General features: G+C 44.5%; 1 protein-coding gene across 1 annotated transcript; it reads left to right on the forward strand.

Annotated features, from left to right (window-relative positions):
* The first annotated feature begins 794 nt into the window (after positions 1-794).
* On the forward strand, positions 795-21,987 carry LOC106611114 (potassium channel subfamily K member 12-like). Its single transcript, XM_014210984.2, has 4 exons — positions 795-816; positions 6,152-6,515; positions 19,475-19,622; positions 19,779-21,987. The coding sequence occupies exons 1-4, from the start codon at positions 795-797 to the stop codon at positions 20,172-20,174; spliced, it is 930 nt and encodes a 309-aa protein (XP_014066459.2). The 3' UTR covers positions 20,175-21,987.
* Positions 21,988-27,628: the final 5,641 nt, after the last annotated feature.

Genomic DNA, 27,628 nt, shown 5'->3' on the forward strand with positions numbered 1-27,628 from the left:
CAGAACACGTTCCCGACCACCTTGTGTTGGTAATCTTTCAGTTCTGCCAAACAAATAGTAAAATACTGTAAATACAAAGTAGGAATACATTTCCCAAATACTTGAAACATACTTTATTTTTACAGTCCTACAGAACAGTCCACAGGCAATACTGTACTACTGTACTCATTGAGTACTGTATTGATATGCAGTACTGCAATTTTCTAGTGATTTTCTAGTAGATTTCTTACCTATTCTCATTTCGGAATGTCCGGATGATGGATGCTACAGTGTACCTGCTCAAATTTGGCTGTACTCTTTGCCCAGCCTCCCTCATTGTTAGACCATGGTTGACCACATGATCAACCAAAGTGGCTCGGATCTCATCAGAAATTACGGTCCTTGGCCTTCCTCGTCCTCGTCCTTGTCCTCCCCGTCCTCCTCCTCTTACTCTCACTCCTCTGGCTCTGCCTCTGTTTCCAATGTTGGCATCCATTGCTTCAAAACAGAAGAGCTCACCTGTTGCCCTTTTATGCTAAAGCTCTGATTGCTAATTGTAAAACTGTGTGATGGGTGTTTGCCCATGTGATGAGTCAGTGTGCATATTTAAATGGCAGTGTGTTCATTGTGAAAACAAGAGATTTTCTGCATGAAAATTGTGCCAAATGCAAAGAATTGTGTGTAGTGTTTTGAAAAAAGTGTGTTTTAGAACTGCAATTTGAGTGTAAAGAAGAAATTGTGCTTAGCAGAATTGGTTCAGGGGGTTGGTGCATGAGTTACATGTTGTGGTCATTGTGTCACGATCGTCGTCGGTTATGGAGGACCAAAACGCAGCAGGTATGTGTATGCTCATCTTGTTTATTAACTTCCAAAAAACGAACGTACAAAAACAACAAACAAGAAAACGAACGATTCACTGACAGTCTGGTAAGGCACTAGGCTAAACACAGAACAATCACCCACAAAATACAAGACAAACACACCCAACTAATATAGGACTTCCAATCAAAGGCAACACCAAACAGCTGCCTTCAATTGGAAGGCCAACCCCAATTAACTCAACATAGAACCAGACACACTAGACTAAACATAGAAATACCTAAACATAAACCAAAACCCGGAAATACTAAATCAAACACCCTTTTAACAAACACACCACCCCGAACCACATAAAACGAATACCCTCTGCCACGTCCTGACCAAACTACAATACTAATTAACCCTTATACTGGCCAGGACGTGACACATTGTGTCTCAAGTACCAGTATTGGTGTGTAAACAATTGAGAAAAACTGTAATCTGGCTAGTGTGGCTTGACCGAACCAGGTCCAACCATCATCAACCAAATAAGAAATCTGTCTTATTTGGGGTATTTTAGATGATGACACCTAACTAGCTATGTTTTTTGGGGAGAAAAGTGTTTGCATCCATGAGGTAGCAAATTTTTTGTATGACGAGCACTGTCCCAGAGCTTGGGGAAGTGTGTTTCTGACCAGCACTGTCCCAGAGCTTGGAGAAGTGTGTTTCTGACCAGCACTGTCCCAGAGCTTGGAGAAGTGCGTTTCTGCCTCATGCAGCCTGCCTGCCTGCCTGTCCTACTCTGCTTAATGAGATGTGCTGATATGTAATTGGGGCGCAATGAGAGCTGTTCATTTCTGTTGGGGACAAGTTGGAACTCCTTCAGAACGACAAGTGGTAACCCACTGGACACTGACATCAATTCAACGTCTATTCCACGTTAGTTCAACGTAATTTCAATGAAATAACGTGGAAACAACCTTGATTCAACCTGTGTGTGTCGATAACCATTGATAAATACCAATTGTTGTCAGACTTTTGTATACAAAACATTAAGAACACCTGCTCTTTTTATACCATAGACTGACAAGGTGAATCCAGGTGAAAGCTATGATCACTTATTAATGTCACTTGTTAAATCCACGTCAAATGTGTAGATGAAGGGGAGGAGACAGGTTAAAGAAGGATTTTTAAGCCTTGATACAATTGAGACATGGATTGTGTATGTGCGCCATTCAGAGGGTGAATGGGCAAGACAAAAGATTGAAGTGCCTTTGAATGGGGTATGGTAGTAGGTGCCAGGCGCACCGGTTTGAGTGTGTCAAGAACTGCAACGCTACTGGGTTTTTCACGCTCAACAGTTTCCCGTGTTTCAAGAATGGTCCATCACCCAAATGACATCCAGCCAACTTGACACAGTTGTGGGAAGCATTGGAGTCAACATGGTCCAGCATCCCTGTGGAACGCTTAAGACATCTTGTTGAGTCCATGCCCCAACAAATTGAGGCTGTTCTGAGGGCAAAAGTGGGGGGCAGAAGGGCTGAGAATGTTTTGTCGATGGGCCGGGGGCCTGGACAAATCTTTTTGCCCACGCTGGGGCTGTAGACTGCTATATCGGTCCACTAATACAGGACTAATAAAGGCCCAGTGAAAGTGCCCTTTAATAAAAACCTGAGGGTGGATAGCACTTGGATGTGCACCGGAATTGCATGTCTTTGCCTTTTTAAAGTAGGTTTTAAATCCTCGCAAAGATCCTATAAAACTGGTTTTGGGAAACGATAACTGATGAGCCAATCTGTACTTTCTGCAAAAAAAGTCCCACCTGTCTAAAAACGCTTTCTCTGTGAAATGCAGCGTGTGCCAAATCATCCAACAGGGAAAGATCAGCCATCATCCAACAGAGCAAGATCAGCCATCAAATGCATCTTGATACCATGGTCTGGAATAATGGCTCTGAAACAGCACCCCCTATTCCCTATATACTTTTTAATCAGGGCCAATAGTTTATAGTCTTTTTAAAATTTTTCTATTTTACCTTTATTTAACTAGGCAAGTCAGTTAAGAACAAAGTCTTATTGTCAATGACATCCTTCGAACAGTGTGTTAACTGCCTTGTTCAGGGGCAGAATGACAGATTTTTACCTTGTTAGCTCGGGGATTCGATCTTGCAACCTTTCGGTTACTAGTCCAACACTCTAACCACTAGATTACCTGCCGCCCCTTACTATTTAGCAGATGCTCTTATCCAGAACGACTTACATTTTCGTGTGCATACATTTTTGTACTGGTCCCCCGTGGGAATTGAACCCAAAACCCTGAAAGCGCCATGCTCTACCAACTGAGCCTCACGGGACCATAATGCATGCACTAAATAGGGAATAGGCTGCCATTTGGGACGCACTCTGAATCAATGCCATAGAGAGGCTATTCTCCTCTCTCGGGTCAATTAGTTAGTAATGACAGCTGGAGCAAAAGGGAGAGGAGAGATTTAATCTGATTTCCTTTGGAGCTTCTTCAGGTCCAGGAGGAGAGAGACAATTAATTAACAACGAAACACTGAGACACTCAGACATGTCTTCATTGAATCTCTTAATTTGGGCTGCCCCGTACTCTCTAGCAACTCACCCTTTTCCCTCAGCTCACAACCACACCACTGTCGTGTAGAACTCCACTACTACAACCACACCACTGTCGTGTAGAACTCAACTACTACAACCACACCACTGTCGTATAGAACTCCACTACTACAACCACACCACTGTCGTGTAGAACTCCACTACTACAACCACACCACTGTCGTATAGAACTTCACTACTACAACCACACCACTGTCGTATAGAACTCCTCTACTACAACCACACCACTGTCGTGTAGAACTCCACTACTACAACCACACCACTGTCGTGTAGAACTCCTCTACTACAACCACACCACTGTCGTGTAGAACTCCACTACTACAACCACACCACTGTCGTATAGAACTCAACTACTACAACCACACCACTGTCGTGTAGAACTCCACTACTACAACCACACCACTGTCGTATAGAACTCAACTACTACAACCACACCACTGTCGTGTAGAACTCCACTACTACAACCACACCACTGTCGTATAGAACTTCACTACTACAACCACACCACTGTCGTGTTGAACTCCACTACTACAACCACACCACTGTCGTATAGAACTTCACTACTACAACCACACCACTGTCGTGTAGAACTCCAATACTATTTGCAAAGCATTAAGATCATCAGTGTGCTAGAGTTTCTTTTCAAACCAGTATACAGTTTTTCTCCATGCATCTGGAGTCAAAGACTCCATCCACCCAAGTCATAGACTGTTTTCTCTGCTACCGCACGGCAAGCGGTACCGGAGCGCCAAGTCTAGGTCCAAGAGGCTTCTAAACAGCTTCTACCCCCAAGCCATAAGACTCCTGAACAGCTAATGAAATGGCTACCCAGACTATTTTCATTGCCCCCCCCCCCACCTCCTCTTCTACACTGCTGCTACTCTGTTATTATCTATGCATAGTCACTTTATTAACTTTACCTACATGTACATCAAATCAAATTTTATTGGTCACATACACATGGTTAGCAGATGTTAATGCGAGTGTAGCGACAGGCCCCGCACATTGACTCTGTACCGGTACCCCCTTTAAATAGCCCCGCTATTATTATTTACGGCTGCTCTTTAATTATTTGTTATTCTTATCTCTTACTTTTTTGGCGGGTATTTTCTTAAAACTGCATTGTTGGTTAAGGGCTTGTAAGTAAGCATTTCACTGTAAGGTCTACACCTGTTGTATTCGGCGCATGTGACTAATAAAATGTGATACGTGTGAGGTATCTTTCTCTCTAACTCCGCTGCACTGATGGTAGAGAGGAACGTGTCAGTGGTTGTGTGGGTATCTATGTGTGCGTGTCTATGTATGGGTGTGTGTTTGTGTGTGTAAGTGTGTGTGTGGGTGGGTGTGTGTCTATGTACGTGGGTGTGTAGGGATCTATGTACGTGGGTGTGTGTGTGTTTCTGCCTTCTTCCATGAGTGTGTATTTGCTCTATTAATAACGATCATATTTGAGTGATTTCCGATATAAACGACGAGGTAAAAATAACATTGTGAGTCATAAAGGGAGCTCATCACATTAGTATAATTTATTACTGTAGTTATTAGAGGGATGGAACAGAGAACAGCTACTAAGCCCTGGGTGGAAAGAAATAGTACCCAAAAATGGTACCCTATTGCCTATATATATTGCACTACTTTTGACCAGAGACGATTTAGAAAATAGGGTGCCATTTAGGACGCAGCCAAAAAAAGACAACGATGGAAAAATCATTTCACCTTCAAACAGAATCTCACTCGATGATCTCCCTGCACTTTGTTTATTGCTTGACAGAATACACCACAACAATCACTTATCCAATCAATTACAGTATGTACTGACAGGTAGAATTGCGTGGCCACAACTACTATACACTTAGTAAGGTGGTGGGTGGCTGGTGGCTGGTGTGTGTCAGCTGCAGAGTCTGTCACTGACCTCTGACTTCCCAAAATAGGAAGTGTCCTTGTTTTGTTCCTATATAACTCAACAAATGCAACACACACACACTCCACAGACATCTAATCCTCATCTTTCGTCACCTCTCACAACTTCTCCACTTATCTTTAACACCTAATTGACCAGGAAATGAGTTGACAGAACAAAGGGCCAGATCATGCATCTACAGCAGAAATGTCAATAATTTACAGAGCTTAGCTTCATTACTGTGTTACTCACAAACCCTCCCAAATACTGATGGCCTTGTCTTCTGAGGAAGTCCAGAGGAAGTCCAGAGGAAGTAGAAAGACGTGCCACTTCGAATATTGCCAGATATTTCAGTTGCAAAATATCACTCACTTTATTAAACTCATCCAATGCTGGTACAGTGCTGGTTAATATACATGCTGGTATGTACGGAGTAGAGTCTAAAACATCTTACCCCAGGCCAGGACTCACTTGGGTTGCGTTTACACATGGAGCCCAAATCCTATCTCTACACATCAGATCTTTTTTGAGCTGATCTGATTGGTCAAAAGACAAATTACTGAAAAAAATATCAGAATTGGGCTGACTGTGTAAACGCTACCTTAGTGTCGATCCCAGAAGAAGGAAATGAGGCATTCAGATACCTGCAATGACCTGAGGATTATTAGGAACAGACAAACAGACTTACATTGTAGCGTGTTAGACGCCTTTCTCTGGACCATTAGTAGTCTAATCTTCTTTCATCAATCAATCAACCAATCATCCAGTCAATCAATCAACCACTCAATCAATTAAACAATCCATTACTCTAATCCCATCTCTCTGTCGCCACCTGTAGGTTTCGGGATGTCCACTCCAGTGACGGTAGCAGGGAAGGTATTCCTGATCTTCTACGGTCTCCTCGGCTGCGCCGCCACCATCTTGTTCTTTAACCTTTTCCTGGAACGCATTATCACCCTCCTGGCCGTGGTCATGAAGGCCGTGAGGGAACGGCGCATTCGGAACTCCGGCCTTCTCCCGCCGGGTATCCGCCATGACTTCTCAGCGTGTTCTTTCCCGGGGTGGAAGCCGTCGGTCTACCACGTCATGTTGATCCTGGGGCTATCCGCCATCATCATCTCCTGCTGCGCCTCGGCCATGTACACTCCCGTGGAGGGATGGGCCTACCTCGACTCACTCTACTTCTGCTTCGTCACATTCAGGTAAGGTCGGAGGTCGGAGAGGTGGGCCAGACAGTAACTGGCTGGAGGGTTCTCTTTACGAATCTCGAGTCTGACTGAAGGGAAAATCTAATGGGTAGAGTAAATATCCTGTCGTTTTGCCCTTGATCAAGGCACTGCACCGTGGCTGGCCCTGTTCTTCAACCTCTTCTTTGGTGTGTGTATGTCTCTTTCCTAAACTTCTGGTTTTCCTGAAATCCCAGTTGGAAGATTCCTGAGTAGAACTTTATAATAACTCCACGTAATAAAGGAATTATAATGGATTAGTAAATCGTTATTAATCATTACTTTCACATTTGTAAGTGTTAGTAACCTAGTTATTCACATATTTATAAACCACTTTTAAAGTATTTAATAATGATTTATAAGATCATTCATAAGATATTTAATATAGGTCCTTATAAACCATTTCCTAATCATTATTCAAGTATTTTTGCGTAGCCTCATCTAAAGTGTGGGCTTTTTATACTTTATAAATACTTTATAAATGTTTTGAGTGAAAAGTGTAATTTCTCACCAATAGATGGACATTCCAGCAGTACCTGATGCTCCTTAAAATGCGCCTCCCGAGTGGTGCAGTGGTCTAAGGCACTGCATCGTAGTGCTAACTGTGCCACCTGAGATTCTGGGTCCGAGTCCAGGCTCTGTCGTAGCCGGCCCCGACCGGGAGACCCATGGGGCGGCGCACAATTGGCCAAGCGTTGACCAGGTTAGGGGAGGGTTTGGCCGCAGGGATGTCGTTGCCCATTGCGCACTAGGTCTCAAAACGGCCCCTAGAACATATCAATAGTTAAACGATGACAATGTTTGCGTCCCACCCTAGTCAACAGCCAGTGGAATCGCGTGGCGCGAAATACAAATACCTCAAAAATGCTTTTACTTCAATTTCTCAAACATATTACTATTTTACACCATTTTAAAGACAAGACTCTCGTTAATCTAACCATATTGTCCAATTTCAAAAAGGCTTTACAGCGAAAGCAAAACATTAGATTATGTCAGGAGAGTACCCTGCCAAAAATAATCACACAGCCATTTTCAAAGCAAGCATATATGTCACAAAAACCAAAACCACAGCTAAATGCAGCACTAACCTTTGATGATCTTCATCAGATGACACTCCTAGGACATTATGTTATACAATACATGCATGTTTTGTTCAATCAAGTTCACATTTATATCAAAAACCAGCTTTTTACATTAGCATGTGATGTTCAGAAGCATACCCACCACAAACCTCCGGTGAATTTACAAAATTACTCATGATAAACGTTGACAAAATACATAACAATTATTTTAAGAATTATAGATACAGAACTCCTTTATGCAATCGCGGTGTCAGATTTTGAAATAGCTTTTCGGCGAAAGCACATTTTGCAATATTCTGAGTACATAGCTCGGCCATCACGGCTAGCTATTTTGAAACCCACCAAGTTTGGGGCTCACTAAACTCAGAATTACTATTAGAAAAATAGGATTACCTTTGCTGTTCTTCGTCAGAATGCACTCCCAGGACTTCTACTTCAACAACAAATGTTGTTTTGGTTCCAAATAATCCATAGTTACATTCAAATAGCTCCGTTTTGTTCGTGCGTTCAGGTCACTATCCGAAGGGTGACGCGCGAGTGCATTTCGTGACAAAAAAATTCAAAATATTCCATTACCGTACTATTACCGCATGTCAAACGCTGTTTAAAATCAATTTTTTAGCTATTTTTCTTGTAAAATAGCGATAATAGTCCAACCGGGCAACGTTGTATTCATTCAAAGGCAGAAAGAAAAAAATGGAGTAGTCTCGTGAACGCGCATCTCAGTCTCACTGTCCCCAGGCTGACCACTTACAAATTCTGCTGCTGTTCTTTGCCCAGAGACAGCAGACACCCCATTCCACTTTCTGGCGGCTTCTGAGAGCCAATGGAAGCCTTAGAATGTGTCACGTTACTGCACAGATGCTGTATTTTCGATAGAGATGCAACAGAAGGACAACAAATTGTCAGACATGGCACTTCCTGTATGGAATCTTCTCAGGTTTTGGCCTCCCATATGAGTTCTGTTATACTCACAGACACCATTCAAACAGTTTTAGAAACTTTAGACTGTTTTCTATCCAAATCTACTAACCTCTCTGGGCTAGGCGGGACGAATTCGTCCCACCTACGTAACAGCCACTTGAAGCCTGTGGCGCGATTTTCAAAACCTTAAAAATCCTATTACTTCAATTTCTCAAACATATGACTATTTTACAGCTATTTAAAGACAAGACTCTCGTTAATCTAACCACACTGTCCGATTTCAAAAAGGCTTTACAACGAAAGCAAAACATTAGATTATGTCAGCAGAGTACCAAGCCAGAAATAATCAGACACCCATTTTTCAAGCTAGCATATAATGTCACAAAAACCCAGAAGACAGCTAAAGGCAGCACTAACCTTTGATGATCTTCATCAGATGACAACCCTAGGACATTATGTTATACAATACATGCATGTTTTGTTCAATCAAGTTCATATTTATATCAAAAACCAGCTTTTTACATTAGCATGTGACGTTCAGAACTAGCATACCCCCCGCAAACTTCCGGGGAATTCGCTAACATTTTACTAAATTACTCACGATAAACGTTCACAAAAAGCATAACAATTATTTTAAGAATTATAGATACAGAACTCCTCTATGCACTCGATATGTCCGATTTTAAAATAGCTTTTTGGTGAAAGCACATTTTGCAATATTCTAAGTACATAGCCCAGGCATCACGGGCTAGCTATTTAGACACCCGGCAAGTTTAGCACTCACCATGATCATATTTACTATTATAAAAGTTTGATTACCTTTTGTTGTCTTCGTCAGAATGCACTCCCAGGACTGCTACTTCAATAACAAATGTTGGTTTGGTCCAAAATAATCCATCGTTATATCCGAATAGCGGCGTTTTGTTCGTGCGTTCCAGACACTATCCGAAATGGTAAAGAAGGGTCGTGCGCATGGCGCAATTCGTGACAAAAAAATTCGAAATATTCCATTACCGTACTTCGAAGCATGTCAACCGCTGTTTAAAATCAATTTTTATGCCATTTTTCTCGTAGAAAAGCGATAATATTCCGCCCGGGAATCTCCTTTTCGGCAAACAGAGGAAAAAAAATCACAAAGACGGGGGCGGTCAGGTCACGCGCCTAAGCCCAGAGTCCCTTGATCGGCCACTTGAGAAAGGCGATAATGTGTTTCAGCCTGGGGCTGGGATGACGACATTCAGGTTTTTCCCGGGCTCTGAGTGCCTATGGACGACGTAGGAAGTGTCACGTTAGAGCAGAGATCCTTAGTAAAAGATAGAGATGGAAAAGAAGTTCAAGAAATGGTCAGACAGGCCACTTCCTGTAAAGGAATCTCTCAGGTTTTGACCTGCCATTTGAGTTCTGTTATACTCACAGACACCATTCAAACAGTTTTAGAAACTTTAGGGTGTTTTCTATCCATATGTAATAAGTATATGCATATTCTAGTTACTGGGTAGGAGTGGTAACCAGATTAAATCGGGTATGTTTTTTATCCAGCCGTGTCAATACTGCCCCCTAGCTCTAACAGGCTAATTATATGCATATTCTAGTTTCTGGGCAGGAGTAGTAACCAGATTAAATCGGGTACGTTCTTTATCCGGCCGTGAAAATACTGCCCCCTATACCACAACAGGTTAAGAGGCCTGCGTCTTGTGACCATAGCGTACGTGTAGGTATGTACGGCAGGACCAAATCAGAAAGATAGGTAGGAGCACGTCCATGTAATGCTTTGTAGGTTAGCAGTAAAACCTTGAAATCAGCCCTTGCCTTAACAGGAAGCCAGTGTAGATAGGCTAGCACTGGAGTAATATGATACATTTGTTTGGTTCTAGTCAAGATTCTAGCAGCCGTATTTAGCACTAACTGAAGTTTATTTAGTGCTTTATCCGGGTAGCCGGAAAGTAGAGCATTGCAGTAGTCTAACCTAGAAGTGACAAAAGCATGGATACATTTTTCTACATCATTTTTGGACAGAAAGTTTCTGATTTTTGCAATGTTACGTAGATGGAAAAAAGCCGTCCTTGAAACAGTCTTGATATGTTCGTCAAAAGAGAGATCAGGGTCCAGAGTAACGCCAAGGTCCTTCACAGTTTTATTTGAGACAACTGTACAACCATCACAATGAATTGTCAGATTCAACATACGATCTCTTTGTTTCTTGGGACCTAGAACAAGCATCTCTGTTTTGTCCGAGTTTAAATGTAGAAAATTTGCAGCCATCCACTTCCTTATGTCTGAAACACAGGCTTCCAGCGAGGGCAATTTTGGGGCTTCACCATGTTTCATCGAAATGTACAGCTGTGTGTCATCTGCATAGCAGTGAAAGTTAACATTATGTTTCCGAATGAGATCACCATGTCACGTTCGTTGGAATGATCAGACCAAGGCGCAGCGTGAGTAGCGTTCCACATCTTTTATTAGAAAGTGAAACTAAGCAAAATACAAAAACAATAAAGAATAAACGAAACGTGACGACAACGCAACTACACAAACAATATCCCATATCCCACAAGTGGAAAACATGCTACTTAAGTATGATCCCCAATTAGAGACAACGATTACCAGCTGCCTCTAACCCCCCCCCCCCAGCAAAGGTGCGGACTCCGACCGCAAAACCTGAAACAAGAAGGGAGGGTTGGGGGGGTGTCTATTATCGGTGGCGGCTCTGGTGGAGGACGAAGAACCCTCTCATCCTGCGGATCCACCAGCTTCGGAAGCGGCTCTGGTGCAGGACGAAGAACCCTCTCATCCTGCGGATCCGCCAGAAGAACCCTCTCATCCCGCGAATCCGCCAGCTTTGGTGGCGGCTCTGGTGCAGGCCGAAGAACCCGCTCATCCTGCGGATCCAGCCCTGGACCCAGACTGGACGCTGTGCCTAGACTGGGCACCAACGCAGAAGAATACTCTGGCCTTGGAGCTGGACTGGACGCCATGCTTAGACAGGGCATCGGCACAGGGGAAGGCTCCGGCCATGGAGCGGGACTGGACGCTCTGCCTGGACTGGGCACCAACGCAGAAGAAGACTCTGGCCTTGAAGCTGGAGGTTCCGGGCCGTGGACCGTCTCAGGAGGTGCCGGGCCGTGGACCGTCTCAGGAGGTGCCGGGCCGTGGACCGTCTCAGGCGGCTCCGGACTGTGGACCGTAGTTGGAGGTTCCGGACTGGGAACCGTCGCTGGAAGCTCTGGACTGGGAACCGTCCCCGGAAGGTCTGGACTGGGAACCGTCGCCGAAAGCGCTGGACTGGGAACCGTCGCCGAAAGCGCTGGACTGGGAACCGTCACCTGAAGCTCTGGAACGGGAAGGCGCACTGGAGGCCTGATGCGTGGGGCCGGCACAGGTGGCGCCAGACTGGTAACACGCACCTCAGGGCGAGTGCGGGGAGCAGGCACAGGACGTACCTGACTGAGGACACGCACTTCAGGAAGAGTGCGAGGAGGCACAGGACATACTGGACTGGGAATGCGCACTTCAGGGCGAGTGCGGGAGCAGGCACAGTACGTACCTGACTGAGGACACGCACTTCAGGGAGAGTGCGAGGAGCAGGCACAGGACGTACTGGACTGGGGATCGTCGCTGGAAGCCTGGTGCATGGGGCCGGCACTGGTGGTACTGGGCTGGTGACACGCACCTCAGGGCGAGCGTGAGGAGCAAGCACAGGTCGTATTGGAGTGTGAAGGTTCACTGGAGGTCTGAAGCGTAGAGCTGGCCCAACGCGTCCTGGACAGATGACCACCTTCGCACGGCAAGTAAGGGTAGCTGGCACAGGACGCACTGGGCTGTGGATGTGCACTGGAGACACCGTGCGTATCACCGCAAAACATGGTGCCTGACCGGTCACACGCTCCCCGCGGTGAGTACAGGGAGTTGGCTCAGGACGTATCGGGCTGTGAAGGTGCACTGGAGACCTGGTGCGTATAGCCGGCCTCAATTGTACCGGAACTTTAACCTGTCTGGGCTAGGGGGCAGTATTTTCACGGCCGGATAAAATACGTACCCAATTTAAACTGGTTACTACTCTTGCCCAGAAATGAGAATATGCATATTATTAGTAGATTTGGATAGAAAACACTCAAAAGTTTCTAAAACTGTTTGAATGGTGTCTGTGAGTATAACATAACTCATATGGCAGGCAAAAACCTGAGAAGATTCCAAGTAGGAAGTGCACTGTCTGCGATTTTGTAGTTCTCCTTTTGCTTGTCTATCAAAACTACAGTATCCGTGGGGTTATGTTGCACTTTCTAAGGCTTCCATTGGCTCTCTAAAGCCGCCAGAAAGCGGATTGGGGCGTCTCCTGTCTCTGGGCAAAGTATAGTAACTCAGTTTGTCAGTGGTCTGCCTGAGGACAAAGGGAATGGATATGTGCAGTCACGAGACCTCGCCATTTTTTATTTTCCTCTTTGAATGAATACAGTATTGTCCGGTTGGAATATTATCGCTATTTTACGAGAATAATACCATAAAAAAATGATTTTAAACAGCTTTTGAAATGCTTCTAAGTACGGTAATGGAACATTTTTGTCTCGAAATGTGCTCGCGCGTTACCCTTTGTATAGTAATCTGAATGCACGAACAAAACGGGGGTATTTGGACATAACTATGGATTATTTGGAACAAAAACAATATTTGTTGTGGAAGTAGCAGTCCTGGGAGTGCATTCTGACGAAGAACAGCAGAGGTAATCCAATATTTCTAATAGATAATTCTGAGTTTAGGTTTGCATCGAACTTGGCGGGTGTCAAATTAGCTAGCCGTGATGGCTGAATATTGCACTCAGAATTTTGCAAAATGTGCTTTCGCCGAAAAGCTATTTTAAAATCTGACATAGCGATTGCATAAAGGAGTTCTGTATCTATAATTCTTAAAATAATTGTTATGTATTTTGTCAACGTTTATGATGAGTAATTTAGTAAATTCATCGGAAGTTTTGGGTGGGAATGCTAGTTCTGAACATCTTATGCTAATGTAAAAAAGCAGTTTTTTGATATAAATATGAACTTGATTGAACAAAACATGCAGCCATTTTTCAAGCAAGCATATATGTCACAAAAACCCAAAACACATCGAAATGCAGCACTAACCTTTGATGATCTTCATCAGATGACACTCCTAGGACATTATGTTATACAATACATAATGTCCTAGGAGTGTCATCTGATGAAGATCAAAGGTTAGTGCTGCATTTAGCTGTGTTTTGGGTTTTTGTGACATATATGCTTGCTTGAAAAATGGCTGTGTGGTTATTTGTGTCTATGTACTCTCCTAAGATAATCTAATATAATTTGCTTTCGATGTAAAGCCTTTTTGAAATCGGACAATGTGGTTAGATTAACGAGAGTCTTATCTTTCAAATGGTGTAAAATAGTCGTATGTTTAAAATATTGAAATTATTGCATTTTTGAGGTATTTGTATTTCGCGCCACGCGATTCCACTGGCTGTTGAATAGAGTGGGATGCTAACGTCCCACCTAGCCCATAGAAGTTAACACACTTCTCAGGACGAGTACGGGAAACTGACTCTGGCCTTGGATGGCTAACAAGCTTCTCAGGGCGAATGCCGTGCATACTACGCCAAACCAACAGCTCTCTCGCTTCACTCTCCTCCAATTTATCCAATAACTCCTCGACGGTCTCTGACTCACCCCTCCACTTCGCTGACCACCCCGTGTGCCCCCCCCAAAAATAATATTTTGAGGTTGCTTCTTGGGCTTTTGTCGTAGTCGCAAAACCTGTCGTCATCGCTGTCCTTCCTTCACCGCTTGCGTCTCCCGCCATGGAAGACAATCCTGTCCTGCCAGGATTTCTTCCCCCAAGTCCAGGATCACTTCCCATCCAGAATCTCTTCCCAAGTCCAGGATACTTCCTCCTCATGGGCACGCTGCTTGGTCCTGGTTTGATGGGATATTCTGTCACGTTCTTTGGAATGATCGGACCAAGGCGCAGCGTGAGTAGCGTTCCACATCTTTTATTAGAAAGTGAAACTAAGCAAAATACAAAAACAATAAAGAATAAACGAAACGTGACGACAATGCAACTACACATAAACAATATCCCATAACCCACAAGTGGAAAACAAGCTACATAAGTATGATCCCCAATTAGAGACAACGATTACCAGCTGCCTCTAATTGGGAATCATACACAAATCACCAACATAGAAAAACAAACCTAGAACCCCACATAGAAATAATAAACTACACTGACCTACTCCACCATAGAAAATAAAAGCTTTCTATGGTCAGGACGTGACACACCAAGAGGTAAAATATATAGTGAAAACAATAGTGGTCCTAAAACGGAACCTTGAGGAACACCAAAATTTACAGTTGATTTGTCAGAGGACAAACCATCCACAGAGACAAACTAATATCTTTCCGACAGATAAGTTCTTGCCTGGTTTAGAGTTTGTCCGTGTAGACCCATTTGGGTTTCCAATCTCTCCAAAAGAATGCGGTGATCGTTGGAATCAAAAGCAGCACTAAGGTCTAGGAGCATGAGGACAGATGCAGAGCCTCGGTCTGACGCCATTAAAAGGTAATTTACCACCTTCACAAGTGCAGTCTCAGTGCTATGGTGAGGTCTACAACCAGACTGAAGCGTTTTCTATACATTGTTTGTCTTTAGTAAGGCAGTGAGTTGCTGCGCAACAGCTTTCTCTAACATTTTTGAGTGGAATGGGAGATTCGATATAGGCCGATAGTTTTTATATTTTCTGGGTCAAGGTTTGGCTTTTTCAAGACAGGCTTTATTACTGCCACTTTTAGTGAGTTTGGTACACATACGGTGGATAGAGAGCCGTTTATTATGTTCAACATAGGAGGGTCAAGCACAGGAAGCAGCTCTTTCAGTAGTTTAGTTGGAATAGGGTCCAGTATGCAGCTTGAAGGTTTAGAGGCCATGATTATTTTCATCATTGTGTCAAGAGATATAGTACTTTAGTGTCTCCCTTGATCCTAGGTCCTGGCAGAGTTGTGCACACTCAGGCCAACTGAGCTTTGGAGGAATACGCAGATTTAAAGAGGAGTCTGTAATTTTCTTTCTAATGATCATGATCTTTTCCTCAAAGAAGTTCATGAATTTATCACTGCTGAAGTGAAAGCCATCCTCTCTTGGGGAATGCTGCTTTTTTGTTAACTTTGCAACCGTATCAAAAATACATTTTGGATTGTTCTTATTTTCCTCAATTAAGTTGTAAAAATAGGATGATCGAGCAGCAGTGAGGACTCTTCGATACTGCATGGTACTGTCTTTCCAAGCTAGTCGGAAGACTTCCAGTTTGGTGTGGCGCCATTTCCGTTCCAATTTTCTGGAAGCTTGCTTCAGAGCTCGGGGATTTTCTGTATACCAGGGAGCTTGTTTCTTGAGACAAATGTTTTTGGTTTATAGGGGTGCGACTGCATCTAGGGTATTGCGCAAGGTTAAATTGAGTTCCTCAGTTAGGTGGTTAACTGATTTTTGTACTCTGACATCCTTGGGTAGGCGGAAGGAGTCTGAAAGGGCATCTAGGAATCTTTGGGTTGTATGAGAATTTATGGCACGACTTTTGATGATCCTTGGTTGGGGTCTGAGCAGATTTTTTGTTGCGATTGAAAACGTAATAAAATGGTGGTCCGATAGTCCAGGATTATGAGGAAAAACATTAAGATCCACAACATTTATTCTACGGGACAAAACTAGGTCCAGAGTATGACTTTGGCAGTGAGTAGGTCCGGAGACATGTTGGACAAAACCCACTGAGTCGATGATGGCTCCGAAAGCCTTTTGGAGTGGGTCTGTGGACTTTTCCATGTGAATATTAAAGTCACCAAAAATTTGAATATTATCTGCCATGACTACAAGGTCCGATAGGAATTCAGGGAACTCAGTGAGGAACGCTGTATATGGCCGAGGAGGCCTGTAAACAGTAGCTATAAAAAGTGATCGAGAAGGCTGCATAAATTTCATGACTAGATGCTTAAAAGATGCAAACAACGTTTTTAATTTTTTTTTATTTGCTATCATTAATGTTAGCAACACCTCCGCCTTTGCGGGATGCGCGGGGGATATAGTCCCCAATGTAACCAGGAGGTGAGGCCTCATTTAACACAGTAAATTCATCAGGCTTAACCTCTATGGGCTAGGTGCGTCCCACCTACTCAACAGCCAGTGTAATCCCGTGGCGCGATATTCAAATACCTCAAAAATGCAAAAACTTCAATTTTTCAAACATATGACTATTTTAAAGACAAGACTCTCGTTAATCTAACCACACTGTCCGATTTCAAAAAGGCTTTACAACGAAAGCAAAACATTAGATTATGTCAGCAGAGTACCCAGCCAGAAATAATCAGACACCCATTTTTCAAGCTAGCATATAATGTCACATAAACACAAACCACAGCTAAATGCAGCACTAACCTTTGATGATCTTTATCAGATGACAACCCTAGGACATTATGTTATACAATACATGCATGTTTTGTTCAATCAAGTTCATATTTATATAAAAAAAAAAGCTTTTTACATTAGCATGTGACTAGCATTCCGACCGAACACTGCCGGTGAATTTACTAAATTACTCACGATAAACGTTCACAAAAAACATAACAATTATTTTAAGAATTATAGATACAGAACTCCTCTATGCACTCGATATGTCCGATTTTAAAATAGCTTTTCGGTGAAAGCACATTTTGCAATATTCTCAGTAGATAGCCCGGCATCACAGGGCTAGCTATTTAGACACCCAGCAAGTTTAGCACTCACCAAAGTCAGATTTTCTATAAGAAAAATGTTATTACCTTTGATGTTCTTCGTCAGAATGCACTCCCAGGACTTCTACTTCAATAACAAATGTTGAATCTTCTCAGGTTTTGGCCTGCCAAATGAGTTCTGTTATACTCACAGACACCATTCAAAACAGTTTTAGAAACTTTAGGGTGTTTTCTATCCAAAGCCAATAATTATATGCATATTCTAGTTACTGGGCAGGAGTAGAAAGCAGATTAAATCGGGTACGTTTTTTATCCGGCCGTGCAAATACTGCCCCCTAGCCCCAACAGGTTTAAGCCATGTTTCAGTCTGGCCAATCACATCAAGATTATGATCAGTGATTAGTTAATTGACTATAAGTCGCTTGGAAGTGAGAGTTCTAACATTAAGTAGCCCTTTTTTGAGATGTTTGGTATCACAATCTCTTTCAATAATGGCAGGAATGGAGGAGGTCTTTATTCCAGTGAGATTGCTAAGGCGAACACCGCCATGTTTAGTTTTGCCCAACCTAGGTCGAGGCACAGACACGGTCTCAATGGGGATAGCTGAACTGACTACACTGACTGTGCTAGTGGCAGACTCCACTAAGCTGGCAGGCTGGCTAACAGCCTGCTGCCTGGCCTGCACCCTATCTCATTGTGGAGCTCGGGGAGTTAGAGCCCTGTCTATTTTCGTAGATAAGATGAGAGCACCCCTCCAGCTAGGATGGAGTCCGTCACTCCTCAACAGGCCAAGCTTGGTCCTGTTTGTGGGTGAGTCCCAGAAAGAGGGCCAATTATCTACAAATTCTATCTTTTGGGAGGGGCAGAAAACAGTTTCAACCAGCGATTGAGTTGTGAGACTCTGCTGTAGAGCTCATCACTCCCCCTAACTGGAAGGGGGCCAGAGACAAATTCTCGATGCCGAGACATCTTTCTAGCTGATTTAGAAGCTGAAGCTATGTTGCGCTTGGTGACCTCTGACTATTTCATCCTAACATCGTTGGTGCCGACGTGGATAACAATATCCCTATACTCTACACTCGCCAGTTTTAGCCAGCACCATCTTCAGATTAGCTTTAACGTCAGTAGCCCTGCCCCCTGGTAAACAGTGTATGATCGCTGGATGATTAGTTTTCAGTCTAATACTATGGGTAATGGAGTCACCAATGACTAGGGTTTTCAATTTGTCAGAGCTAATGTTGGGAGGCTTTGGAGTCTCAGACCCCATAATGGGAGGAGTAGAGACCAGAGAAGGCTCGGCCTCTGACTCCGACTCGCTGCTTAATGGGGAGAACCGGTTGAATGTTTCTGTCGGCTGAATGAGCGACACCGGTTGAGCATTCCTGCAGCATTTCCCTCCAGAAGCCATGAGAAAGTTGTCCGGCTGCGGGGACTGTGTGAGGGGATTTATACTACTATCTGTACTTACTGGTGGTACAGACGCTATTTCATCCTTTCCTACACTGAAATTACCCTTGCCTAATGATTGCGTCTGAAGCTGGGCTCGCAGCACAGCTATCCTCGCCGTAAGGCGATCGTTCTCCTGTATATTAAGAGTACAGCGACTGCAATTAGAAGGCATCATGTTAATGTTACTACTTAGCTTCGGCTGGTGGAGGTCCTGACGAACCACGTCCAGATAAAGCATCCGGAGTGAAAAAGTTGAATGATAAAAAGTAGAGCGAGGGAAAAACAAAAAATATAAACGGTAATTAAAAACTAAAACCGTAAAGTTGTCAGGTAGCAAAGTAAGGTTAGCAACAAAATGCACAGCAGCACGTAAACAAGTCTGCAAGTTGTGACCGGAAATGACGCTATGAAAGAAGACTTTATGAAAGAAGACCATGACACTATGAAAGAAGACAAAATGACAAAACATCAAAATGACAAAACATCTTATGAATGGAGTAATGATTCATCAATTAATAATAAACTCTTTAATAATCCATTATTGATGCTTTATTAAGTGGAGTTGTCATAAAGTGCTACTGATTCCTGGAATTAGGAGGTAATAAGTAAGAAATCCTCCAACCGGATTTCTGGAAAACTGAGGAATTTGGGGAAAGTTACTGGAATTCTGAACTCTAGTCTCGGGGGGATAAATACAGGCAATAAAGTCATACTCTTCTTTTTCTACTTTTTCTTCCTCCTCCTCCAGTACCATCGGCTTTGGGGACCTGGTGTCGAGCCAGAGAGCAGACTATGAGTACCAGCCGCTGTATCGTCTGGCCAATTGCCTGTTCATCCTTATGGGCGTGTGTTGCATCTACTCTCTGTTCAACGTCATCTCCATCGTCATCAAACAGGTAGATGTTGAACAATGGAAATGAGTCTGTTGACAATATTGTATTTTTAATCCTCCATCATTTTGTATGTATGCATTGTTGTACTCAAATGGCTGAGGCAACTCTATCTGTATTTTAAATGTCTAATCAAATTCCCTCCATGCTTCTTTCATTCAGGTGCTCAACTGGATGCTTCAGAACTTATGCTGCCAGCGGTGTAAAACCATTTCCAACTCTTTCCCATTGGGTCGCCGCAACGCCATCCGGCCTGGTTCGAGAATCCGTAAAGGTCGCTTCCGAATCAAACGCACGCCGGACTCGGGGGATTCGGGACCCTGCGAAAGCGACGTGGAGGGAGGAGGACGCAGACTCTCGGGAGAGATGATTTCAATGAAGGACCTGACGGCCTCAAATAAGGTCTCACTGGCACTCATGCAGAAGCAGTTATCAGAGTCCGCTAACGGTTATCCAAGAACGGTGTGTGGGGGCTCGAGACATAACGGGTTCTCTGGAGGAGTGGGTGCTCTGGGGATCATGAACAACAGGCTGGCAGAGACCAGCAACTCCAGGTAGAACTGAGCAGTGTTTCTCGACTTCTAGTCTGTGGACAGGCACTGGTCTGTGGGCTGGGACTTTCAGTCCGAGAGATGAGTAGCTGACTTAATTTAAGCGCTCCCTCAAGGAGTAAAGACCATAGACTGCTTGTCTTAATGAAAAGGTTGAGACACACTGGAGAGAACCCTGCAGGAGAATGTGCTTAAGAAGACATCCTGATGGAGAGAAACAGAGTCGCTTTAAGATTCTGCAAGGTTTCATGTGATGAACTGTACTTGCTATCACTCTTGTCATGCTTGATTATGTCTGGTTCTTCGTTGGAAGAGCATGATGATATGCATGACATTTTTGGGGATGGAATCAACATCCTGTGATGATTGAGGGTGATGATGATGATGATGATGATGATGGACAGTTGTAATGATACTGTGGGAAGGAAAGTAACCTTCTTGTAACTGAACTTTGGAAGGTTAAAACACTTGAGGATGCCATGAGGCTATGACCTTACATTTTTCTCTCTGACTCAAAGCAACCGGAGAACATTTTCACTGATATAGCAGTGGTATTCTTCAGAATAATTAGTTAGTAGATCTCTGAGGCTGTATGTATCATGCGTCTTAGATAAGATACAGAGAGAGAGAAAGCGAGATAGAGTAGGAGTGCTGATCTAGGATCTGAGACTTGATACATTTTGACTTCTACAGTGTACTATACTGGAAGAGGCAACTCTGTGTGATCATCATTAGGCTACATCATTATCGCTTCTGAGCTTTTTCAATAAGTATGGCATTTATAAGTAGATTTGAATGTAAAGGTTGAGTTGGTACTGTAGCTGTCATTTCTGTATGGTATAACTATGCATTCCATGTCTCATGGTGAAGAACAATAGAAACTCATCTACATATCAGATCCACTTACAGACCTGTCCTGAAGTATGGAAGCTAAATCACAGAGAGACTAACCTTACAGACCTGTCCTGAAGTATGGAAGCTGAACCCTAGAGAGAATAACCTTACAGACCTGTCCTGAAGTATGGAAGCTGAACCCTAGAGAGAATAACCTTACAGACCTGTCCTGAAGTATGGAAGCTGAACCATAGAGAGAATAACCGTAGGGATGGCAAACCTAGTCTCAACTATGTGAATAGAATGACTTGAATGGAGAGTCAAGCCATTCATGTCAATGTTCTGTGATGGGTGGGCCGGCGACCATATTGATTGTACCCATGCGAGGAAGTACAAGCAAGAAACCATTATATTTCTATGGTCTCAACCAATCATCTTGATACTAGTCTAATCTTAAACTCAGGTGACTGATTCTGTTGGGGAAGAGGAGACAGGTTCAGCACGTCCCTAATCGCCCCGCAACCCTTCCTTCTGGCCCTAGCGCTTTGATGTTTAACAATCTGTAAGGTAGAAGCAATATGGTGGAAGCTCCAACACTTCACTGCTGATACCTATCCAAACCCTTCAGATCTGCCAATTTAGGGCCAAGGGGAAGGGTAAAACAAATAATTCAGACTGGCTGGTGTTTTCGTATGGGGTTCATGCTACTGCTGTACTGTGATGTAGCCTACAGACCAGCTCTGTTATGTCAGTCAATTCAGTGAGCTCCTAGTAAGATATTCCGCAACTGAGCCTGAGTGCAGGTCTTCAAACAGTCATTTCCTATTTCTCAAGATGGATGAGTGCAGCGAGGAGAGGGGAGGTAGGGAGCTCAGATCATGTTTCAGGTCAAAGAGTATTCTACTTACTTTATGGATGTCTGCAGGCTAGAACTCCTCTCCTCCTCCTGTTCCCCTCTTCCCCTCTCCTTTCCTCTTCTTCTCCTGTTCCCCTCTTCTTCTCCTGTTCCCCTCTTCTTCTCCTGTTCCCCTCTTCTTCTCCTGTTCCCCTCTTCTTCTCCTGTTCCCCTCTTCTTCTCCTGTTCCCCTCTTATCCTCCTCTCCTGTTCCCCTCTTATCCTCCTCTCCTGTTCCCCTCTTCTTATCCCCTGTTCCCCTCTTATCCTCCTCCTCCTCCTCCTCCTCCTCCTGCCTGTAAGAAAGAGAATAAAGACAGGAAAAAGAACAAAGGCTAAGTGTGCAACCTGATAATTACAGTGAACATTAAATAAGATGTATTTCTGTAAAAGGACTAATGAAGTAATGAAGAAGAGACTCGTGGCCAGAGCAAGGTGTAGCTACTGCAGCTAAGTGAATAAGGGGATCCTATACAACAGGGATCAACTAGATTCAGCCGCGGGCTGATTTTTTTCTTGAGCAGATGATCGGGGGGCCAGAACAGAATTACAAATAATTTGTAGACTACAAATTGACCGCAAGAAGCCCAAACAGATATAATGTTTGACTAAAACATAATAATTTTAAAACTTACATTTGTATACAATCACGTCGTATCTCTGTTATGGGCGGGAAAACTTGGGAGCCGATTTCTTAAATTAAAATCACAGCTAATTTCCAGGTGTTTTTTTATGTCCAACAGTGAAAATTCAGCCCGCGGGCCGCCAGTTGGGGTAGCCTTCTATACAGGTACTGTAACATTTTAAATGGAGCAACTCTGGGGGAAGGGGTGTCGATTAAAGAGGAACATTTGTCTTGTAGCCTTTCATCAAAAAGGATTCTCACACTTCACTGTCATTGTTTCTGAGAAAGAGAAAAAGGGAAAGAAAGAGAACAGAACACCAGGTCCTGTCCATCTGACAGCTCTGTCTTCAGGAGGGAGAGTCTTTGTGTGCATTCCAAATTACACCTTATATCCTATATAGTGCAATACTTTTGACTACGCCTCATAGAGTGCACTACATTGGGAATAGGGTTCCATTTGGGACACAGATGGTCTTTGTTCTGGAGACAAAGAGCACTCTGATCCACTATAGAGAAAAGACAGACATGCTCAACAGGTCAAACCTCCCAGATGTCATTATAAAACCCTATATCTTTCAGGCTAATGGTCTCAAAGACAGCTTTTACTATAAGTGCACTGTTTGGGCAGAGAAGGTCATAGGAAGTACGCACTATGAGGAACAGAAAGGAAAATGGAACACTGCTGTTTGGATATAATGGGGGAGAGAGAGAAAGAGAGAGAGACACCCTAGCAGATACACAGAATAGCCAAGAGCTTAACTCAGTCTGGCATCCATCGTTAGCATCTCTCTAGTCCACCAATGCCTACTACTGCTAGCAGGCTCTGCCATCGCTGCATTCAGCTCAGTCACACACTCTCAGTACCCTCTCCGACCATCCTGGTAGGTTTGTCTTTCTTATCAGTCAGCCAGCACGCTATGCATATAACACCCTTACTGGAAATATAGAAAATCAAAGTTTTTGGTTGCGTACACAGTTCATCAGATGGTGTAGCAGGTGCAGCGAAATGCTCATCTTACTAGCTCCTAACAGTGCAGCAAAAATGTCAAACACGTACACAAATAATAAAACAAGAAATCAGGAATATCAGAACGAGTCCAGTTAACAACCCAAACATCACTGTATCAGTAATCCAAATGCAATCTATGTTTATATACTCCAACAAGATATACTTAGAATGATATGTACAGCAGTAGATATATTACAGTGAGCCATGTTGAGAATTCAGCGTATAAATTAACAGTGGAACTAAATCCAATGTACAGTGGAAAATCCAGTGCATGAATACACAGTTTGAAAACATTAAGAAACTATCCAGTGTTTAATGTCTCTACAGTATATACATGGGACAGCAGAGTTGTGTTTGTGTGTGCGTGCGTGTGGTTGTGAGTATTGGCGTATGCGTGTGTGTGAGTGTATGTGAGTACAGGAGTTTGTGTGTGTATGAGGTGTGTGTGAGAGAGCTTGTGTGAGTGAATCTGTCTCTTATTACAGAAGATGGTGCGATGACTGTTTAACAGTCTGATGGTCTGGAGCTAGACGCTGTTCAACAGTCTGATGGTCTGGAGATAGACGCTATCTATAACAATAATTCTAGTACGAACTCGAACCCAGGCGCAGAGAAACACAGCAAGCAAAAACATGGCAACCGCACACTAATAAATCAGGGTAACCTGGAAACTAGAAAACAGGGTAAGGGTGCCCTTCAGCGGTAACCTAAGGAAACAAGGAACGGCTCCTGATGTTCCTCCAGGGGTAGCTGAACGGCGACGGAAATCCCAAATAAGTCCGGGGTCCAGAATGTCCCAAGCCGGAACCCAGGATCGCTCTTCAGGACCGTAACCTTCCCAGTCCACGAGATACTGAGTCCCACGCCAGAACTGGTGACTGGAGAGGATGCGTCACACAGTGTAGACTGGCTGTCCCGCTCTCATGTGAGGCGGAGGTGGAGGACGAGTGGCCGGAACCAGAGGACTGAACACCACAGGCTTGAGTCTGGAGATGTGGAAGGTGGGATGAACCATTATGGATCGGGGAAGATGAAGATGATAGGCCACTGGATTAATGCGCCGTAGAACTTTGAAAGGCCCAACATACCGGGGTGCCGACTTCCTTGATTCCAAGCGCAGAGGCAGATGCCTAGTAGACAATCAGACCATCTGGCCGGAACGCAGGAGAGGACTCGAACGGCGATGACGGTTGGCCTGTCGCTGGACCCGAGCTGAGGACCTCAGGAGTGCTGACCGAACCATCTTCCAGGTCCGACAGCAACGAGAGATGAGACGTTGAGCGGATGGAACCGCCACTTCAATCTCCTGATCTGAAAACAGAGGAGGCTGGTATCCGTATAAAACCTGGTGATAGCCAGAGGACAAACTGGCCAATGACCCCAGAAGAGTACAGAACTCCCTCCAGATACTGGAGGCAAACTGGGGCCCCGGTCGGAGACGATGTCCAGAGGAAGTCTGTGAAGGCAGAAAACATGCTGAATGACTAGCTGAAGCAGTCTCACGGGCAGATGGAAGCTTAATAAGCAGCGGAATGAAATGTGCCGCCTTGAAAAAGCGTCCACAATGACCAGGATGACAGTGTGACCATTTGAGGATGGAAGACCCATGATGAAATCCATAGAGATGAGACCAGGGTCGAGAAGGTGTTGGAAGCGGATGAAGAAGCCCCAGAGGCTGCTGACGAGGAGTCTTGTTCCGGGAGCATGTCGGACAAGCAGCCACAAAGGTCCGACTGTCCGCCTCCACCGAGGGCCACCAAAACCTCCTCCTCAGAAACTTTAGAATTCGCTTCCCTACCGTATGAGAGGGGAGACGCGACGAGTGAGCCCACTGACGTACCTTGGACCGTGAGGAACAAAAGGTCTGTTAGATGGACAGCCGTCAGGAACTGCCTTCCTACCTTGCGCCTCCTTCACTACAGTCTCTATACCCCAGGAGACTGGCGCGAGGATGAGCAACCTAGGGATGATGGATCCAAGTGGCCGATCCTCACTGGAGCTGGGGAACTGGTGAGAAACAGCATCCGGCTTCACGTTCTTAGACCCCAGATGGTAAGATAACGTGAATCTGAACCGAGTGAAGAAAAGAGCCCAACGAGCCTGTTGGGGACTGAGGCGTTTAACCTCCTGGATGTAGGCCAGGTTCTTGTGGTCCGTCTAAACTGTAAAGGGATGTTCGGAGCCCTCCAACCAGTGCCGCCACTCCTCCAAAGCCAGTTTGACCACAAGAAGCTCCCGATTACCGACATCATAGTTCCTCTCTGCTGGAGTGAGATGCCTGGAAAAGAATGCACAGGGATGAAGCTTTCGGTCTTTAGCCAAGCACTGAGACAGAACCGCACTCAAGCCAATGTCAGAGGCATCCACCTCTACCACGAATGGAAGAGAAGGATCCGCATGAACTAGAATGGGTGCAGAAGAAAACCAACGTTTCAGGTCCTGGAACGCCTTCTCAGCAGCAGGGGTCCAGCTTACATGCCCAGCCCTTGGTGAGCGCTGTCAATGGCGCAGCCACCGACCTAAAGTCTCTCACAAATCTCCGGTAGAAATGAGCAAAACCCCCAAAAAACGCTGGACTTGCTTGACTGTGCTGGGCCGTGGCCAATTGACCACCGCTTCTACCTTTTGGGAGTCCGTACACAGCCCTGAAACACGATGTACCCCAGGAAGGAGATCTGAGGAACGTGAAGGTCACACTTTACGGCCTTCATGAACAAGTGGTGAGAGAGGAGTCTTTTAAGAACCTGGTGAACATGTTGGATGTGTTCAACCATGGACCTGGAGAAGATGAGGATGACATCCAGGTACACAAACATGAACTGGTGAAGGAAGTTGCGCGGCACATCATTAACCAGGGCCTGGAAAATGGCAGAAGCATTTGTAAGTCCAAATGGCATGACACGGTACTCATAACGTCCATTTGGGGTGTTGAACGCTGTCTTCCACTAGTCTCCCTGTCTGATGCGCACCAGATTGTATGCATTCCATAAATCCAATTTTTAGAAAACTGTTGCTCCCTGGAGTCTCTCAAAAGGCTGATGACATAAGAGGAAGAGGGTAAAGCTTCTTTATGGTAATGTTACTTAAACCCCGGTAATCAATACACGGACGTAATCCCCCATATCTCTTTCCAACTTAGAAAAAACCCGCTCCTGCAGGTGAAGTGGATGGCCGAATAAAACCAGCCACCAGCGCCTCCTTAATTTAACTGTTCATGGCTGCAGTCTCCAGACCTGAGAGAGAATACAGCCCTCTTCTCGGAGGAGTGGTGCCAGGCAGGAGGTCGATGGCACAATCGTAGGACCTGTAAGGAGGAAGTTTGCTGGCCCTTCATTTGCTGAAGACCTGACCCAGATCCCAGTAATCCCAAGGTATGCGGGAAAGATCAGGCTTGTCATCCCCAGCCAGGGGAACAGGAAAATTGGAAGCGTCCAGCTGAGCAGGGCCGGAAAGATGTGGAGAGAGTTGCTGACAGGTGGACTGGCATGAAGGATTCCATCCCAGTCAATTTGAGTATTCGGATAGAAAGCCACAGATGTCCAGGAACCAAGTAATTTCAGGAGAGTCCACCAAATGTAACTGGATAAACTCCACATGATAATCCAGAACTCATAGCTGAATAGGCATGGTGAGTTGCTTCACCTTCCCAGACCCTAGGGGTTGACCATCCAGTGCAGTGCCCGACAACAGAATGTCCAGTTTAGTGAGATGCAACCCCTGTTGCGAGCTAATGTGCAATCCAGAAAACAGCCGGAAGCCCCAGTCTATGAAATCAGGAATGTCCAACTTCCCATTATCCCACCGCAGGTTAGCTGGAAGCAAGGTGCGTACTGGAGCTGGAGACTTTCTGACTCGCCAGTATTCTCCTGTCTACTGACAAGTCCTTCCGTTTTCCATCAGCTCGGGACAGGAGGCACAGAAATGTCCAGACTGTCCACAGTAAAGACAACATTGCTCGTTAATCCTGTACCATCTCTCCAGAGTGGAAAGTCTTGTGCGTCCCAATGTCCTTGTCTCCTCTGAAGGATATGAAGGAGAACCAGAGCCGAATTGAGAACTCTGAAGCGGTACTGGACAAACAAACGCAGCATAACAGTG

The sequence above is a fragment of the Salmo salar genome, chromosome ssa01 (assembly GCF_905237065.1).
Source record: "Salmo salar chromosome ssa01, Ssal_v3.1, whole genome shotgun sequence".
NCBI lineage: Eukaryota > Metazoa > Chordata > Actinopteri > Salmoniformes > Salmonidae > Salmo > Salmo salar.

Bases quoted from the DNA above. Each gene is read 5' to 3' on its own strand.
- LOC106611114 (XM_014210984.2), top strand. From the start codon at position 795: ATGGAGGACCAAAACGCAGCAG. The intron at 817-6,151 runs GTATGTGTATGC...CGCCACCTGTAG, and splicing joins GGAGGACCAAAACGCAGCAG to GTTTCGGGATGTCCACTCCA. The intron at 19,623-19,778 runs GTAGATGTTGAA...TCTTTCATTCAG, and splicing joins TCTCCATCGTCATCAAACAG to GTGCTCAACTGGATGCTTCA.